The following is a 20,146-nucleotide window of genomic DNA, read 5'->3' as shown; positions in this document are numbered from 1 at the left end:
AGTGTTCTGTTTTTGTGGTTCTGATGTCTGATCGTTTCACTGCTACTAAGAATCTAATGTGACCCAAACTAACACCTTCCTGTGACACGCCTTACCCTTCTACATTGTATTTGGTTTCACCCTTTGTTTGCCTCTAGCTTTCTGCATGTGAGCAGCCCTTGTTCAAACACGCACACACACCTGCACCTGCACCTCTGCAACATCCATCTCAGGGCCAAACATAGACTCAGGTGTGTTGATCTATTCACCTGCCCACTACACTGTGTGTGGTCATTGGCAGTGGGCTACAGCACACAAACACTGTCGGATGATAAATGAGGTTAAAATATGCATTTCTATACAGGAAAATGATGCACACTCAAAAACCACTTCAGTGTGTTTTGTTTTTTTATTTGGTTCATTGAGTGTACCAGGGCCAGCATAGAGTTATCTGACAAGGCAAAGTTAAATAAGTAAACTGATGTGTGGTTTGGCTTTAACTGGTACGTGTGATACATGAGTAACATCTAACACAGTCGAGATGAGGGTTAAAGGAAACGATCAGGAGATATTTTAAAGGCATCACTTCCTCTGTAACAGCGTCAGGTGCTCGAGGCCTCGTTCTTAGGAGCTCTTCTTCTCCTCAAATATGAGGTTTGCTGTGGCTTTCTTGGCTGTGGACAGAGAAGATGCTGTTTTATGATTTCTTAGATGCATAGCTACCAGCACTTCCTGCAGATGTATGACCTCACAAGCCTGCCAGCTAAAAAGGACAACACAGACTGTGTGTGCACATCTGTGCAGGAAGTGCTGAATGAACAAAACAATACACAAATGGAAAGAAGTCATATAGTGACACACATCAAAATAGTGAGACTTGAGTGTGTAACGAGGGGAAATTCAAGTAAACTATGTGACACCTCGGGTGTAGCATATTCGACTCCAACACGTTGCTATGACAACCCTATTAGATAAGGCAGTTTGGAGGATGATGTTGAAAATGTGCTATTCTTCTGTAGCTGTCATCTTTCATGGGGTTTGTGAGATGTATCTGATGTGTCATACAGTATGAGACATGTTTGTGTTTACAGACAACCATACACAAACATGACCTGCTCACCCTCATCTTTGAACTTGTCAGCAGCTTCCGACGCCTTGTCCGTGAGGTTCTTCACCACGTCGTCAATCTTGGCTTCGTTCTTAAGGAAAAATGGTCGGATGATGCGGGTATAAATCTGGACCGATCCGTTAGAGGGAGTCGGTGCCATGCACCACACCAAGAAGGCACACTGCGAAGACACAGACATCAGGCACGTCACTAAAAACAGAACATCCTCCCAGCTCAAACAGGACAAGTATGTCACACCATGCCTCCCTGTGAGTGTGTGAAGATCATCACATGTACAGCACGCCTCTTAAAGCAAACACAGGCTCTGTGTGGGTGAACCTGCTGACAGAGCTCTTAACACTGATATTCTTTATGATCACAGCAGCGCCGAACAGTCAGCATGTTTATCTCTGTCAAGAAGTACTGAGCGGAAACACACATGACACACACACACACACTGGAAAAGAAAACAGGAACCCAGATTCACCTGCTGCCAGTGGTTTGCATACTGACACACAAAGAACCCTTCCTCTGCTGCCTCACCTTTCCAATATAGTAGAACGGGAACCAGGAAAGGAAAATGTCAGCAAAAAACTCGGCCACGCTGAAGACTCCATACACCACCCAGTAGGTCAGCCATTTAGTGTCATCGTCTTTGGTGGCACTTTCAATGGCTTTAATCCTGGGAAGAAGACGGAGACATTACTCTCAGTGGATCAGGATCATACAGTGTCTTTGTTTCCAATTCCATTCCTTTCGTCACTTTTTTTAAACATTGAACAAAGTGAATTTATTCATCTAGGTAATAAATTCTGACTAAGTCACAAAAAAACATTTTTTCCTGTCAATGACACAAAATTACAAGAAATCATTTTTTAAAAGTTGTAACGAAAACAGATATTGACCCCGACAGCCCCACTACAGATTCAAAATGTGTCATTATGATACAGTCTGTGTACTACAACACAGCACTATCATGAGTGTAGATCGAGTTAACTTCCTGTAATGCCCCCTGCAAACAGCAGCATGTCAGTGTGTCGCTGTTTTGAATACCAAATGAGGGAGCTGAGCTTTTGGCTCATTTTAATCAGCTGTCTGCCCAAACTCACACACACACATCAATACAAACCATACATTTCATAGCAGCTGCTGAATGACCACACCCTGGATTACTGTGCCACAGACCGTCAGACCAAAGCAGCTTTCAGCATTTCTCCACTTCCTCTTTTCCTCTGAGCACGTTATGAAAAGAACCATAAAAGTGATGTGCCTGTACATTTAAAACGATCTCCCACAGATGTAAATCCATCTCTGTCTCTTCATGTAATCCAGACTGTTATTTCCCCTTCTTTCATCTAGTCCTGTATGTTTGAGCTGGTTGTCATACAGCAGGATTACTTTGGGATTGATTTGGGACTCCTCCTTGTTGCTACTGTTGAACATCAGTGACTAAAGCATTTGTAGAACACTATGTATGTTCAGCAGATGGTCCACTCTCTTTACTGTGCCAATACAAAGTAGAATCATTTTGTTAAAACAATAAATATCACTTTGAGACTTGCTCACAAAAATGTTGGTATTTGTATTAGCATTAGCACACTTAGCAACCAAGTAAACAGCAGAGGAGTTGGTATGCCGCTGCAACTTCCCTTTCCTGACCATCACACTCAGATGATTGAGTCATTATGTGTGATGAATCATCGCTGTGAAGCTGTTTCCATATAAACGCTGTCAAAATCCAGGCAGCGGAGATCCAGCAGTGCTACACTGAAACTTACACACTCAACAAGCGCACACATCTCTGCACGCATCAGACTAAATGATCCAAACTAGACCCTAACAACGTCTTCTCACAGAGTCAGTGACAGTTATCGCTCAGCCACCTGTGATGCAATGCGGCAGCATGACTGCACAGGAAAGATGTCATGACGGGCCTCTTAGCTTCACTCTGAGTGCCAATTTGTGGTTGCTGTGTTCCTGTTCTGCCTCTAGCATTATACTGCACATTGTCTGCATATGGTGAGCCATCCTTTCCCACAGAGACCTCTACTGCGCGCCTCCTCCCTCTGGCTCCTGTTTACTGCCTGACAGAATCCTCACTTTGCTTTACAAAGGGTCACTGGCTTCAGTTATATCCATCCATTATTTTTGTATTTGGTCTACAAAATCCAATCCAATCACAAGGCTTCAAATGTGCTTCATCATTTCTACAACAGCTTTGATTGACAGGTGGTCTTAGGCTTATTTTTTAAATGATCACTATAAACCTTGTTCTAACACCCTATTTATCAAAGGATAATGTAGGAGATGATAAGAAATCCCTGGTGATGTTGTAACAGCCTGGGTGTAACCATCACTCAGGGCTGATGTTTGATCAAGAGGCGTGCCATGTGCACGACTGACAGACGCCGTAATCAAAGTTCATAAAGATGACATCACAGTGGTGATACGGACCAAGTCAGAAACCAGTTTGTGCTGCTGTGGAACGTGCCCAGTGATTCAGCCATGTGATTCACACATCAAATAAAAGACGGTTGGCCACAGACGTTAGTATCTGCATGATTGATTCTACATCAAGGCAAGTCCAGGCACCTCACACCCGCAGCCCAGCAGGTTCAGGATTAACCCTGAACTTTATCCATGCAACATCAAAAGGCAGGCTGCACTTACACCTACTAATATCCTCCATTATTGCTCCTGTGGTCCATGACATATCATTTCTGAAACTCAGACGCCCTTACAACACGGAAGGAAACAGAGCGGTTGAGGTGACTGATACTATCAGGCTGACTTTCTTCAACCCGTTTCGGGTGTTCCGGTGAATTAAGATCAAAATGTTCTTCTGTGTTTTTTACTAGCCTCATTACTGAGTTGCGTCTTACAGCCTTGAAACAAACGACATCCAAGACGCCGGACTGACAGAGACAAACATCTGTGTGCCGACATGTGACACTGCACTACCAGTCACTGATATACACTGTCCTAAGAAGTCTGTATAATTCTCAATGACGGTCTTATTAAAATGTTTTCTGTCTTTAAAAACTGCAAAAAATCACAAGACCGATCACATGTAACATCACAGAGGAGCTTCAGTGTAGGAGCCTGACCAAATGAAGTCTGTGGTCGGCTCTGGATGATTCGACTTTCTCAATGACAAGTGTCACAAAAAAAAAGAAGTTAATGTGCTTCCTGCTAAAAATCTTGAGCTACTCTTAGCAAAAACATTGAATCAGTAACTAGAAGTCTGAGTGTGGTTGCTGACAACAGCTTTTACAGTTAAGACACAATGCAAGACACAAATGTGTAGAATTGAGCCAGTGTACGTCCATATGAGGACCAATGATGTAAATACCAGCAGAATGAGGACATTTAGGAAAGGTGAGGACATTGAGGTTTAGGTTTTGACTACAGAATACATCGTGTTAGTGAAAGCCCTCACAAATATAGCCATATACATGCATGCGTGTGTATGTGTTTGTGTGTAATCACGTTGTCAAATTGTAGTCCAGAAGCCAACTAATACAGCAGGAACTGCAAGTATTCTGACAGGTGGTGTGTACCTGTGCACGGAACATTCCTGTGCAAGATGAAATCACAGAACTGTACAGGTATGTAGCCGACATTAAATGGCTGAGCTTGTGTAGTCTCTGATTTTGTGATTACATTTAAATATAAGTGTATTGATTTTCTGTAAAAATGGCAAATTCATATTTGGATGTGGTCACAGAAGCTAAAAGACAAAAATATTCTCCATTATAGGCCTGAATATTGGGCCTTGTAATGATTTCCGTGTGTGTGTGTGTGCTTGTGTGTGTGTGTGTGTGTGCTTGTGTGTGTGTGTTTGTGTGTGTTGCTGGGCAGGCCCCTCCCTCACAGCAGCGCTCTGAGAATAAAACACTTACGATATGTAGGCTGGATAAAGAAAGCCGATGAGGTTACACAGCAGGGAGGCTCCATAACCAAAGACCAAGTAAATCGCGATGACACCGATGACAGCTGGAACAAATCACACCACGTGTTTGTCACGTTTTTTTATAAATACATATAAATACATTGCATAAATATAAAACTGACATATCATACATCATACAGCAGCAATAAATCCCATCTCCTACCGCTGATTTATACGAATACTTGTATAATATGAATAACCGTGTCTGGGTAGGACTCCGTGAGCCGTGCACAGGGTCTGCTCCTTTGTGATGCACGGTCTCTGTACGTGTTTCTGTCCACCTCACTCACCCAGAGCGATGTACGTCCTGCTCACTCCAGTCTTCGCCTCCACTTTGGCCAGAGCGTCTGTCATGAGGTTCTTCTCATGAAGGAACTTTTCGAATCTGTCTTTGAGCCCCACCGCCATGGCTGAACTACCGTCTTGGCGATGCTGACGACTTACGAAATAGTTGTGAATCAAACTGCGACACCCCTGCAACCCAACACAGCCTCTGAGCTGACGGGAGTCAAGACGCACAGGATGTGTAACCTGCCACCAATGGGCGCCTTCAAAATAAAAGCACCGAGCGGTGACACTTATCCCGGAATTATACAGGAGAGCTTCAACTGGTGATAATTAGTGATAATGTTGTCATGTTAATTTTGGGCTAATGCTGATATTTGATTGTCAATATTTATAATATTGTTTTATCCCTAGTGATGATCTTATGAACGTTGTCATGTGTTTTGATGTTGCTCCCTTGACTATACTGCTATTTGCATGCAAAAAATAACAATAAACACTATTCCTAGTTGATATTATTATATATTATGCCTTCATACTCCCTGAACAGCACCCTTACATTGTTGTCTTTCCATTTTAGATGCCCCACCTCAGACATGCGTTACTGCACTTTTACCCTGAAGGCAGGTGGAAGCAAATGAGGCCTCAGCTACAGTCACTGTGACCAACTTGACGCTGCTGCTGCTCAACAGTTATAATGACAACTGGTCACTTCCCCCTGACTTGGGTCTTACAGGCATTACAGTGTCACAAACTGTGCAATCTGGAAGGATGGCTGCTGAGAAGTGTGCCTGAGGGAGTGTCACCTGAGAGGCTGAGGTCAGGGCACAATAATCCAAGGCCAACACTGACTTCTCTGCAGCCACACCCTTCCTTTCTTTGATGACATTGCAAATTACAGCTGCTGTTATATTTGACTTCTTGCAGTGTGCATCCATCAGCTGATTGACAGCATAAAATACTCTACAATGGCCATATCATAATTTTGATTATTTAAGCTGTTTTCCACTTAATAATTGTCCTCATACAGAAACAACTGGAGCCTCCTCTTCAAGGGTTGCATCTATCTATCTATCTATCTATCTATCTATCTATCTATCTATCTATCTATCTATCTATCTATCTATCTAGCCTGTCATCAAGGTTAAATCTGATACGAAAACTGGCACATCCCTCTTGGTGCCAGTGTTTTGTTTTCTTTAGGTAATTAGTCTGTCACACCACAGGGGGGCAGTAACGTGTTGGGTTACATCACTCTAAACATTAAGAGGGCTCAAGCGGCAGTCTGTTGTTTGCACTGCAGCTGACGTAATGTTTCTTACCAAACTGCACTGGAACACTGGGAACAAATGTAATATTTCAGTTAAGTTTATTATTATAACAAAGAAATCCCAACATTCTTCAGCGTGGTATGTACCCATGCAGTTTGTGTCGTAGAATCAGACATGAAAGTCTTGTGAGCTTGTGTTAATCACAGCCCTTATCCTAATTTTTAGGATTACCAGATGTATCCAGTGCTCATGTTAAACGACACAGGAATGAGTCAAAACACTATTTGATAAATCAGAGTTGTTTTTAAATAAATGCACAATAGGTGTTATATAAATATGCAAGCAGAATTTTATGGTTAGGTAAGGAGCCCCTCTCCTCCTCTGCCCGGGGCCTCCTGTTACGTCTTGCCGCCCCTGAGCATCACGCCGGAAAAATCCAGTATTTTTTCTCCCGAAGAAGAGACCGGAAGTGTTCCTCCTGCTGGCTGCTGTTGACGGAACCCGGGCGGCAGGTAGCAGAAGACAGAGGACCACAGAACCAGGATTCTTCGCAGCCAAACGGGTTCGTGTATCATTTTTTCCCCCTCACTATTATGTAAAATCGTTAAACAATTAGAGACAGCAGCGAGGATGAAGAGCTTCTGTCCATCATTGTATTGTAACCAACGGCTCCTGTCAGTCAAGTCGGTGTGTAAAAATAATCGATGTGCCGTTTGTACGGTACCAGAAATAAGGATGTGTATGTGTGGTGTTAACAGGTAATTAATGCACCTGTTTTTTTCAGGAGTCTTTAATAGGGACAAAATGTTCACGGCCCGTCGGTTGATGCAACAGCCATCTTTTCCTCTGTCATGCTACCTGTCTCTAGCTACGAAAATGCTACAGATAATAATGCTAGCAGCTTCATCACGCGTATAATGTGTGTATTTGTGGAGCTTGTGTGTGTTCTCTGGGGTGTGAAGCCTGTCTTTGTAACCTTGGTATTATTTTTTTTGAAATCTCTGGCTGTCGGTTCTTCCAGGCTGGCTCGGTGTGGCTGGGCTGGCCGCGCAATGGCGTTCAGAGGCAGCTACTGCGGCTGTGACCGCCGTCACCACGAACACAGTGTTCACTGGAATAACATTTACATCACCTGCGTGCTTTAAGCATCTTAGTTCATTGCAGTATTCAAAGATGGTTTTGTAAAATGATGACATAACGTGCTATTAAAAGCATCGATTAATCCACACCCTCCATATTTAGTGTGTGTTGACATAATCAAATGATTATTGATTATGGTGTTTTCAGAGTTTTACACTTTACTCCCTCTGTTCACTGATAAAGTGGTTGTTTGGCCCTATTGACAAGTCTGATCATGTCTCGCAGGCACATGATTAGCTGATTAATTCACGAGTCAGATGATACACTGTTTAATTTAGTTTTAGGGAAAATGTTCCTTAAAAAAATACACATTTCTCTCACAAAGGCTTCGAGTAAGTAGGAAAAAAAGCACTATATAAATATACACATAATGAAGAAGATGATCATCACAGATTAGCTGTCATTAGTCTGAGTCTTTCTGCTGCCCCAGTGTCTCCACAGATGCCAGAATAACACTCTGATACTGCAGATTGCAGAGATTTACCTTGTGCTGATAGGATTATTCTGCATTGATTGAACTCCTTTGAATGTATCAGACGTGTTTGTGTGTGACATTCCTTCACTGTAGCTGTAAGACTTTATGGCTGCTCATTGCAGGTTAATATTTTAGTTGATTGGTAATCAAATTAGATTTTTTTCATCTATTTTGATTGGTTGTGGTGATAAACCTGAGTATGTAACACAGTCCAGATGTATTTTTAATGATTTCTAAGAAAGGAAATCCCTCATTGAGTGAGTGGCCTGCGTACATGTGAATGGCATTTATTAATTTTCCTTTATTTGTGGCTGTGGTTACCTTATTTAAGGTGTGTTGTGTTTATTTTAGCTGACAAAGTGATGTTGTCTCTCTCAGGACATGTCTGTAAGGATGGAAATGGATGTCAGTGGAGTGTCCAGGGCACATGTCTCCATTCTCCCAGCAACTGAGAGAAAAGCCACATTAAAACCGGAAGTAGAGCGGCCTCGCTGTTCCAGCACCCCATGTTCACCCATCAGAGGCACTGTTGCAGGATACCAGATCCTCCACATGGACTCTAACTATTTGGTGGGCTTCACCACAGGAGAGGAGCTGCTCAAACTGGCCCATAAATGGTCTGAAGGCACCCCAGAGAAGGACTCTGTATCAGAGGCAGTGCCCAGCACCATACAGAGCACCGTCCCCAAGTCCGCGGACTTGGGCGTCCACCGGTCCTCTCGGATCTTCAAAGCCAAAGGTCGCTACTACCAACCCTACGACATTCCTGCTGCCAACGGGCGAAGACGGAGACGCATGCCCAGCTCGAGCGACACCTTCCTCAGGTCCATGGCTCATGGCGAGCCTGGGAGGAGCCTACATGCGCAACTGCCCCTCTGTCTGCTCAAAGGAAAGGGAGCCCAGTCCAAGTCCCTAGACTACCTTAACTTGGACAAAATAAGCATCAAAGAGTCATCAGACACTGAGGTGTTACAGTACCAACTGCAGCACCTCACCCTGAGAGGGGAGCGCATGTTTGCCAGAAACAAGACATGAAAGCACAGTGGAAGGCCTTTTTTAGGCGTCTTTCACCCTCTTGGGGATTTAGGTGCTATTTCAAGCTTGCTTTCTTTCTACTCAGATTATAAACACATCTCTTAAGAAGACAGTCTGATAATCCTGTTCTATTATTACACAGGGGGTTTACCTAGTACTTTACACATAACGTTGTGAGGTTGTTAAAATTAAAAATGTGAAATATATAAACCTAGCAATAACTGGTGGACCTATTTATTGACAATGTTATGTGTTTGTACTGGTCAAACACGCACTGATGTATCAGCGCACAGCTGAGAAAAGCACATATCACATACTGTATCAGCTTTAAATGCACCATAGTAGTTTTACTGTTTAACTGTGAAGAGTTGTGTTTTTTTTTTTATTGAAATGTTAAATTAACAAGATAATATTTTATGTTGCAAATGTGTTCATTTATTTACTTATTGCTGTTTTACTGCTGTTGATCAATAACAATATGCTTTCAAACCTCTTATTTACCGTCAGGTAAGTAAGTGTGATAGTGAGGTGACGCTTCATTCAGAATCTGTGTATAGAAAAATCGGATTCATTTCCTAACGCTTGTCTCACATGTGGTATGCTCTGTTTGAGTTTCACTGTCTGATGCTGGGGCGAGCCTTTTGTTTGTTTAACCCTCTGAATCCCAGCAGGTTTGAAAAGCATGTTTTCAGTATAATAATACGCCACAGCAGCACTATTCATCACAGAGAGAAACTAAAATCACTTTATCTACATGTCTAAATTAAACGTCGGCCAAAAATAATCTCTTTGCACTATTAAGGTTTCCTCAAAAACAAAACAATTCTGCTCTCCTCAATGCAACTAGGAAGCCACGAGTGACTCAGCAATGAGTGGCAGTCATGTGAGAACAATTCTGTGAATGTTTGGTATTTTGTGGAACTGGCACGTAAAACACGATGATGATGATTTGTTTTTCCCCTAAGACTGGTCACACCTGTGGTCCTCTCTGTGTATACTGATTCTCTTCTTCTGTTATATTGCACAAAGGCATGTTTGACATTTCTCTGCTTGTAGCCATGAATGTGCTGTTTTGATAGACAACACTGAGCCCACACTGACTAAAACAATGACAGGAGTGGGGGTAAGAACACCAGAAACTGCTTGGGGTTCAGAGGTTTATACAGTATTGGCATCTTCGTTTTATAGCTAGTGGTAGAGAAAACTTATTTAACCCTTATGTGGTTGAATAAAAATGCCCCAAAACAATCTCTTTACATGTCTCCACGGTCTAATGAGACCCGTGGATTGTGACCTTCTCTTATAGCATCACCTTTCAGTCAGATTGCAGAGATCAGGGGATCTTAGTGATTAATCAGTTGCTATTATTCCATTTAAACTTGAACTGTGGGCCAGATTACGTTGTTGGCATCTACACAGATGGATTGTGGGAGATTTCGTTCGCACAGAGCCATACGAGTGGAGTATCACTTCAAGTCTTTTTGCATCTGTTACCGTTTGGATATATGTAGGCTGTAGAAAGCCACGTTGGTGCATCATTAGTTTTGTATATTGGTTGTGAGTGCACAGTATGTAGAGGTGTGTCTTTGGAAATGCGCGTGTATGATCCCCTTACAGCTGATAGTGGATGACTTTCAAAATGCCTCTACTGCAGAAGGCCTGTTTGCTGCACCTGATTGCACTGTTGGACATCTGTCTCTGGAAGTGTCAGTGCACCTGGATGTTCTCACCACCATGGCACCAAAACGAGGCGTTCACAGGCAACGCTGCAATATTGTACATACGGAAGCCATGTGGACACTTAAAATCTGTACACCCCATAAGATTTTCTCCAGTTTGTTGTGCTGCCTTGAAGGGAAAAAATGTGATTTTTTTTTCTGTCTTTGTGTTTTCTATTACACTAAAACAGTAGGAAATTTAATTAATCAACCTGTAACACTCTGTGTTTGAATTTTATGTGATGGCATCTTTACAATTGTTCTGTTGTAGAAAGTGACACAATCTTGAGTAAAAGTGGTGTGAGCTCATTCATCTGTCTTCTCAGGTCACATCCAGAGGGAGTGTCATCCTACACACAGGTCTCAATGCATCCTATATTATGAATTAGAATATATACATTGTGCATTACTTTACAGTAAAACATGGTACACTTTGCAGTTAATGTAAAGGCTGTGGATTTGAGATCTAATTATATTAGGCAGATCACTAGTCAAGACACAGTCTTAAAACTGGAGTTATTCTGTTTCAATATTTAACAGTTATCTTAATATAGCCAAACGATGATAATATAACACTAGTGGATAGAAACGGTTGATTTTTACTGGATGCCTGATGTGGACTTGACACACCTAATAACATCAGGCTTTGTGGAGCCTGAACAGGATGTAGGAGGAGGATGTTCGGGGCGGAGCGAAGTGCCATTCAAAGTGCAACATAGGCTGTGAGTGGAATGTAGACATCTTATGTGTAAATGTTCTTTTCTTGTGCTCACCTTATGTATCTATTTATTTTAGTGCTTTTAGCTAATAAATCAATTCATTAGAAATTAACTCACACAAAATCTAAATGTGGGAGCGGTATGTTGCTAAAGGTGAATGATTTGCCTGTAATTGCTGTTTGCTTGCTGATTTTTTTATTTAGGGGGCATTTGTGTACACAATTGAAATCTTAGCATATGAATACATTTTAAATGTGCATCAAATTATTTGAGGGGTGTACATATACTCTTTTACCGTATACTATACATTGCTGTTACTCTTATGCACTTCTATTCCCAAAGCCAAATAGTAAATGTACACTGAGGCTATGTTCAGATTACCAGATTAAATTGGATTAAATCGGATTTTAACAGGTTTGTGTGTACGCACAGGTCTGATCATTAATCTGGATTTGAAATCACACTTCAGGATGTGATCCTAAATCATAGGTCTGGATGATTTAGGGTTTACAGCGTCTTACTTCTGATGATATTCAGGCCTGAAAAATTGTAAAAGTGGTGTTCATGAAGCTCATCCTGCTGAAGAACATTTATTGGAAAATACTGGCTTGTAATATGAACATAGCCAAAGATAGCACTGACTGTTAGGTAATTTAATCTCTTACTTTTCATGATCAACAAGCAAACTAACAGTTCTTTATGACTTCATGAAAACATAACTGATTTTGATGGCTGTTTAATCTGTATTTTGTGTTACCAAGAAATTTCTGACTATTCTTCTTCATAACAGAATATTAACATGTTCGACAACGTTCTGTGGAAAATATCACAATGAAAGTGAACAGATACAAAAAGGAGAAGATGTTTCCATGGACACGGTGAGGGAGTAGGTTTGTGGGCAGAGACACCAGGAAAATGTTCAGCTGGATATTTACTGTGGAAGTTGTTATAAGAACTTATGAAATAAATGATACTGTACAAAACGAATGTGTTATTACACTTTATGTCATAGATGGGTAAAATCCCGAAACTGGAATTCTCCTGTTTTCTTGACCCCCTGACATCATCATTTGGCATTAATGCTGTGAACAGTAGCTAAATAGAGAACTCTTTACCCTATAAATATCATTGAATGAGGAGATACATTATGTCCAAACCTTTGCCTGGTTGTGTACATCAGATGAACAGTTTCGGCTTCTATTGACATAGTTAGAGCAAACATTTGATGCTGTTTGAAACAAAGGCGATACATGACATTTTCTTTTTAATTATTTATTCAATAAAATATCCATAGATGTGATGTTCTTGTTTAAAAACACCATCACAGGCTACTCCTGCCCCCTTTTTATTTCTTTGTATTTGTCTATGTTTCATCAAATGATAAAGAAAAAGGAAGTTTTACAGAAATACTGTATTTAAAATGTGGATCCATAATTAACCACATATTTACATACATTAATAAAATGCATAATAAGATTGGCTTGAAAACTGTAAAAGACCAAAAAAAAAAAGTGCAAAATAGAAGGTCGTGTTGTCAGTATTTCATCCCATTCCTCACTGTATGTGTCCACTGCACGTAGAAAAGTGCAGAAATCCAGTGAGTCTGTCTGCTGTCAGTATTTGGGGGTGGGTCTCACATTCTTGTCTCTTCAGGCGGCCGGCTCATGTAGTCCTGAAGGGCCTGGTGCAAAGGTAGCCACTTTGTAATGGAAGCCTTGATAGAACTGATCCATCTGGAAAGCACATAAAACATGTCATTATCGTCATATTCACTATGAACGTCATCATATAGCTGCTGTCCCCAAGGACTCATCTCCTCACCGTTTATTTTCGTTTGGATTTTCAGCGCAGAGGTAGAAGGTTTTGAACTCATCAGATGGAGGTTTCAGTTCTATGGTGGATTTTTTGGATCCGTAGGGCTGCTCTCGTACCAGGTAACCCTGAAGGTAGATACCACCTGACGACCCAGACAATGATGATTAATATTCAACATATTTATTAAACCAGCATCATGATAAAAGTAGCACAGAGAATAAACAACTGAGATATTACTAAATTCCTGTGCATGTTTTGAGCTTAGCACCCCCTGCTGGTGACAGTGTATGAACAGATTTGTGCCACCCCAACATAGTCACTGCTGTGTTGCTATGTCTACATTTGAAACACGGTGTATGTGCGTACCGTGTGCATGAGTGGCACGGATGCCGCTGTACAGGTACAAGCAGGCGTCTTTCAGGATGCAGTAGTGCTGCACCCACGTGTCCTTGCTCTTGTCCATTTTATGAAGCAGCCCCAGACAGTCTGGGTTTTTCACAGCCAGTGGGGGCAGATTAGAGTTGTGTCTGGTGACATCCATCCACACGTGGTTCTGAAACATGAGGGGGTTAATTGATGAGATTAGTGTTGTGGCAGACAGGTGATAAATCAACGACCTGACACATTCATGCTAATCCACTGAGATACATAGCACAGTCACAGTGAAACACAGAAACATGCGGCTACACCAAAGCCTTTTGATTTGAGCAGTACCTGTGTGATGGGATGGATAGCTTTCTCCATAGCTTCCAGCCACCTGAACAAATATCAGCAGTATGAATATGATGCGCTACTATGGATGCTACTATGGAGTTCTTGACATTCTTATGTGTACTCTACCTTTTCATTTCTTGGTTAGAAGTGGCACAGAAGAAGAACACTCTACTACCAGACAGAGGGCGGCACTTGAACACAAATGGTTTTCCCAGGGATGGATCTGCTCCCACCTCAGCCCCTTCCAGCTTCACCGCTGTCAGGGCGGGCCTCTTTCCTTCATCCTGTAGAGGAACATGAAGCATTGTCACCAACAGACATGTCTCATTGTATTTTCTTACATGATGGCCTCATCCTGCTCACCCGCTTGTGTCTGTAGTAGGAAAGGCAGCAGTCGTGAGCGAGCACAAACCACCTCTTCCTCCAGCCTTTAATCAGGCCAGACTGGGTGCGTTTGTGGAGGTAACCCCGACATGCTGGTCTAGGAGTGTTGGGACCACGAGCGATGTCTGAACCAATTGTCAGTGTGAGGATGTCTGGACCTAAAATATCAACATAATTAAGATTAAGATTAAGAAACCTTTATTAGTCCCACATTTAGCATCCTTTATAGAGGACAGTAATGTACAGTCTGATCGCTGCCACACCTTGCCGGGCTAAATCAGCAGCTTCCGAGTGAGGAATGCTGGTGACGTCAATCCCATTGACAGCAAGGACGTAGTCTCCGACCAGCAGGCCTGCTTCCTCAGCAGCTCCATCTGAAAACACAGAAAGTCTCAAAGCAAACACAAAGACAGGCACAAGGACGGACATGTGGACACACATCAGTGAGAGCAGCTGGTTGCTTGGCAACTTGACACCACTGAAACTCTCTCTATGCAGTGCACAGGTTGTCCTTGAGGACATGCAGCTTATGTGAAGCACAGTCGGGTTTTCACTTACTTGTGTCAACCTCAGTAACCACAATGGGCTTAGAAAACTGGATCCGAAAGCCCCAGGGATACTCCCCTGTCCCTTTACTGATCTTCACCGTCCTCTCTCGAACTGAAAGCGAAGGGAAAGTTTGAGTCATTTCAGGAAGACACCTGTATGTATCCATCCGTTTAGCTGAGTCTTCAGCAATGTCTCCGCATGGTGTCTTACTTGAGACAGCTCGCGTTCTGTTGGCGAGGCTGGGGCGAATGGCCCCTGATACGACCTCATCTCCCTGGTAAATCCACGCTGAAGAGTGGAAGGTCTCTGTGTAGAAGCCTCTGTCTTCATTGTCCTGAATGCTCATGTCCATGGAGCGGGTGTCCTCAGACACTAGAAGAAATACAGTACATATGATGGGCACAGGAAGAGGAACGTTTCTCTGACACTACCAGGCTCATAATTATAAGGCCTGTAGAGACACAGTTTTTAGATGTAGTCCTGGAGGCACCAGCCTGCAGATTGTTCTGCAAAGACACACATCTGAAGACACATTGGACTTTAAGTGTTTTGTGTTTTTTTCCTGCTGGTTAATGGAGATATTGGTGTATATGTTTTCCTGGTGATGATGGGCTGTCTCTGATGGGTCCTCTCTCGCTCTCTCTGTGTTTTACAGACGTGCATTCTATCATTCCAGGCAACAGAAATAAATGGGCACTTCCAAGTTCTGCCTGCTTCATTTGCACACACACCAAGGGTGCAACCAAGCTAACCTCACTCGCTCTATAAGACGTGCCCTCTGAGTAAAGTTACCTGATTCCTCTGTGATGTCACTGGTGATGGAGCTTCCTCCAGCAGAGCTCCACTGTTTGCTCTCTTTGAAGAGCTTTCTCCTCTTGGCCCAGTGGTCACTGGCATCCGAGTCTTTATGAACCACAGGCTTCAGATGCTCCTTGGCATCTGAGGGAGCTGGAAGAAACCATTAAATGTCACAATGACCGTGTATAAAAAAATGAATGTTATAATATTTTATAGAACTTACATCTGGACACAATCTGCCTCCCAGTTTTACTTTGCAGTTCTTTGGCATGGAGTCCTGTGTCCGTGAGACCTTTGGCAGAACACGGTGGAGTGACAGCAGGTGTGTTTGTTTGTTTGTCCTCAGTCATGCATGGCAGAGAGTTCCTGCTGCTTCCTGTTGCTTCTGGTTTGGTCTCCTCTCCATCATCGTTTGTGTTAATGGAGCACAAGTCTAAGTCTTGCACAGGACTGCAGGGGTCTTCCAGAGCAGCAGGAAGCTGCTTCTCCCCACAGCTACCCAGTGAGGACATGGATGAGTCCAACTGCCTCAGTCTTTCTTCAAGCGCACCAACAGTTACTGTCATGACTGAGGACTTCCTGTGTTCAGGTGCAGCGGAGTGACTCTGCAGTATTTGCTCCTCTGAGCCGCTGCAGGATGGAGGGATGACTTGTATGGCAAAGGCTTTTCGACTCAGCTCCTCTATCAGAGGCTCCGTGCTGTGAAATTCTGCTTCCCCCATATCTTGGTCATATCCGCTGTCTGCTACTTCACTTTGATCCAACTTGTAGTCACAGTCGTCTGTGTCCAGGCTTTCCTTCTCCTGAGAAAAGCTCTCTTTCAGTCCAGCATGATGTCTTCTGTTGCTGTGCTGTCTCTGTGCATTGATGTTGAGCACCTCATCAGGATTGTCCTCAGAACTGGTCACATAGAAAGGACTGAGCAGCACCTGCTTTCCGTCATGGCTGTCTGGGATTTCTGAGGAAGGTTTGGAACTCTTCATGACGTGTGAATAATTATAATTTCCTGTTCCAAACCCGTCATTTTCCAGCTCAATCCCTCCCATCCCCTCAGTTTGGAATGGATGCGAGCTCATGACCAATGAGGAAAAAGATTCCCTGCAAGGCAGCAGATCTTCCTGCAGAGCCTGAGACATGCCTGGAAAGGTCTGACGTCTCTTTTTTGGAAAGGCGCGCGCTTTGTTTTCTACAGTGGCGATGCTGTTGTTTCTGATCCAGCATTTTCTCTCCTGGCAGTTGATGAAGTCTGTGGTTAAACTGGACCTGTCGGTGGACAGGGAGGGCCTCATGAACATGGGCTCATAATTGTCAGATTCTGATAACTGATCAAAAGAAGGCCTCCTGTCCTCCGTCGGTGCAGAAAATGAGGATTCTTCAGTGAAGGTGCGATAAAGTTCTCTCTGCTGTTCGTCAGCAGGACTGAAAGAGTCGATCCTACAGGAGGCCAGGTCATGGGACAGGTCTTCTAAAGTGTTGTACTTCATGTCTGCAAACTCCCGAGGTGGATGGATGTCCCAGGACCAGTCACTGCTGAGGTTTTTGTAAGAGCTTTTCCTTTTCCATTGATTTTTCATGTTTGATGCTGGTGAGCTGGACGTCTGATTGGCTGTAAAGTCCTTGTGATCACAGCAGCACTGGCAGCAGTTCGGTTTGTCCCGGATGTTTGAGTCTTTCTGAGCGTCTCTTGGCTCACTCATGCTGCCAAAGGTGAATCTCCAATTAGCATTTGGATCTCCGCTGTGAGTGGTCAAATCCTCGTTGTTGGGAACACATGTCCTCTCACATTGGCTCTTAATAAGCATCTCTGAACTGCCTCCGCTTTCATTCATAAAAACAAAGGTGGTTTTGATGCCGGATGAGTTCCTCTGGCGAATCTCTTGAATTTCCAGTTTCACTTGTGATCCGCTACAGTTAATTTTCAGGATGTTTGTGACCGGTGCTGATGAATGTGTGTGATTGTCAGATAAGGGCTCGTGTGACTGTCGAAACACGATGTCTGGAGGGGCATCGTCCATGTCACTGACAGACAAGGACGTCACTATCTTCACTCCCTTCTCTTCATCCTCGGTGGTTTTGGTGTAAACACTCTTCTGGTGTGGAAATAAGTTCATATGATGATCCTGTTTAAATCTTTTCTCCCTGGGGGGATCGTTGTTGTATTTGTCTTCATCTTCAGATGCTGACTGGACGTTTTCCTTTCGCAGAGAGTCTGTTTCACCCTTTTCAACAATGTCATTGTAGCTGATGCTGTTACTTTTGCTCTGCTTTTGGAAGATGTACGGCGAGACACTCTCTGGAAGAAAAAACAATGAAATTAGTACAGTAGTAACTATAAGAAAATCCTCAGGGCTATTTAATGTAATGATCAACTTTGTGAAGTTTGTTGGAGGAAATGAAGGAGAGTGAAAGCAGAGACCCACAGCCTGGGACACACATTGGATCTTTCATGTTCTTTTGGCAGTCAGCACACATGGTTTCCAACATAAGAGTCTCAAACCCACTGTTTGGCACTGGCAGCCATCTTTAATGACTGCATGCAGGTGTGGGAAAAATGTGACTCAGCTAAGCACAAGATTAACCTCACTGCGTTCGTGCCTCCGCCCAAAGCCCCAACTCACGTTTGCTGCTGCTGGAGCTCTTCCTCCTCTTGCTGTTTCTCCTCCTCCCCCTCTTGCTCATTGTTAAATCCAAAAGCAGTGTCACATCTACTGGAAGGTAGCACAAAGAAAATATGATAGAGACAGATGAGAATGCTGTGTTTGATGTTGGTTTGTAGAACACTGTTGGATACATGTGACACATGCAGACGTGAAAATAAAACTCAAGTAAACAGACATTGAAATCCCAGCATTCAGCATTAAGAAAATGCTGCACCATTATTCAAGAGATATGTATCTAAGGTATCAAAGAAATAACACGAAAAGACCTGAATTTTAAATGTCATGTTTTAGACACAGCTTGCTGAGTGTTTTGACATGTGTGTGATCACCTGCGTCGCACCTGCGACCAAAGCCAAAAGATTTACAGCTAAGTATCCAGCACACATCCACTCAGTCTGAATGAACGTTGGCTATAAATAGATAAAACTACAAAATGATGTTCTTTTGTATGATAACAGCAACACTTACTTTTGTTTATGTGTAGTTTTCAAGTTACCGTGTAGAATGAATGTTTGGATCTCTCTGTCATCTTTAAGGTTTTCCACACACTCTCAGAAACATGAAAAAGCAGCAAACTTACCGACTGATGTCAGGTCCGGATGGGTGCTGTCCAACCTTCCAGCGTCAGGTATGTGAAGACAGTCAGACAGACGGTCTGTGAGCAGCTGCTGCTCCTCCACGGCGTCCACATTGTCTGCGACACTCAGACTGCTCCACTTCTTATTGTTGCTATTCTCAACTTAAAGCAGCTTATAACGTTTAATCTCATGAGCCACTGGTGTTGCCAATGTGAAGCCTGTTTATTCAGTCATATGGTTTCCCTGCAAATGAGGACACCTGAGATGACATCAATGAGATCCTGTAGCTGTGTGTTTGCATACATACAGCTCTAATATGTATGAATAACTGGTTAATCCAAAGGCCTTGGTCTGTTTTTCACACATACACAAAAATAGACCATAAACTTACACAAGACATTAAAACTGAGCTTTACAAAAGGCTTGATCCCACAAACCTCCATGACACCTGTGATGCTTTGCAGACACTTTATTACACAAATAACATAGTTACTGAAAATAGTACTCTTGCAGCAAAACCAGTGTCACAACAAATATCAGATTAGTGACAGTAACATCGTAAATCTATGGCATGCCGTTAACCATTCATTCAGACTTCATGGCAAAAATCAGATGAGATGTAATAACAGGAGATGAATGAAATGAAACCTGAGATTACAGAATGTAAATGAATATTCTGGACTTTATCTCACTATCTTTGCGTTTCTGCTGAGTTTTATGAGCTAGCTTATATTCATGCATGTTAGTTGTTGCTTTTTTGGGGGGCTATGTCGTGCATCTCCCTCCAGATTTTCCTGTCTGAGTAGTACAATGCAAATGTACTACTTGCTTATTTTGGACGTATGTTCAAACATTTTTTGGACCCAGTCCTGATCCTACCTTCCTCTACTCCTCTATTCTGACTGTTCTACTTCATACAGCTGCTTGTTTAACCCTGTAGTTGCAGTGCACATTAAGGAATGATTG

At 42.8% G+C, this 20,146-nt stretch overlaps 2 protein-coding genes across 2 annotated transcripts; one reads left to right on the top strand and one right to left on the bottom strand.

The window, feature by feature from the left end:
* Positions 1-369: 369 nt before the first annotated feature.
* reep5 (receptor accessory protein 5) lies at positions 370-5,556 on the bottom strand. The gene is made up of 5 exons (XM_028418432.1): positions 5,330-5,556; positions 4,990-5,083; positions 1,631-1,769; positions 1,100-1,268; positions 370-653 (listed from the first exon to the last, which is right to left on the bottom strand). The coding sequence occupies exons 1-5, from the start codon at positions 5,445-5,447 to the stop codon at positions 604-606; spliced, it is 570 nt and encodes a 189-aa protein (XP_028274233.1). The 5' UTR covers positions 5,448-5,556; the 3' UTR covers positions 370-603.
* Positions 5,557-7,054: 1,498 nt separating this feature from the next.
* On the top strand, positions 7,055-11,272 carry macir (macrophage immunometabolism regulator). Its single transcript, XM_028418383.1, has 2 exons — positions 7,055-7,157; positions 8,589-11,272. Exon 2 carries the CDS (start codon positions 8,592-8,594, stop codon positions 9,243-9,245), a length of 654 nt encoding a protein of 217 aa, XP_028274184.1. The 5' UTR covers positions 7,055-7,157; positions 8,589-8,591; the 3' UTR covers positions 9,246-11,272.
* The last annotated feature ends 8,874 nt before the right edge of the window (positions 11,273-20,146 follow it).

Source organism: Parambassis ranga, chromosome 12 (assembly GCF_900634625.1).
Source record: "Parambassis ranga chromosome 12, fParRan2.1, whole genome shotgun sequence".
Taxonomy (NCBI): domain Eukaryota; kingdom Metazoa; phylum Chordata; class Actinopteri; family Ambassidae; genus Parambassis; species Parambassis ranga.
This window is presented reverse-complemented; position numbering and strand designations above follow the sequence as displayed.

What these genes read in the sequence shown, in the direction of transcription:
- reep5 (XM_028418432.1), bottom strand. Translation starts at nt 5,447, where the DNA reads ATGGCGGTGGGGCTCAAAGACAGATTCGAAAAGTTCCTTCATGAGAAG. An exon ending in CAGGACGTACATCGCTCTGG is followed by an intron (nt 5,084 to 5,329) that starts GTGAGTGAGGTG and finishes GATTTGTTCCAG; the next exon opens with CTGTCATCGGTGTCATCGCG. An exon ending in CGTTCTACTATATTGGAAAG is followed by an intron (nt 1,269 to 1,630) that starts GTGAGGCAGCAG and finishes GTGTCTTCGCAG; the next exon opens with TGTGCCTTCTTGGTGTGGTG.
- macir (XM_028418383.1), top strand. Translation starts at nt 8,592, where the DNA reads ATGTCTGTAAGGATGGAAATGGATGTCAGTGGAGTGTCCAGGGCACAT.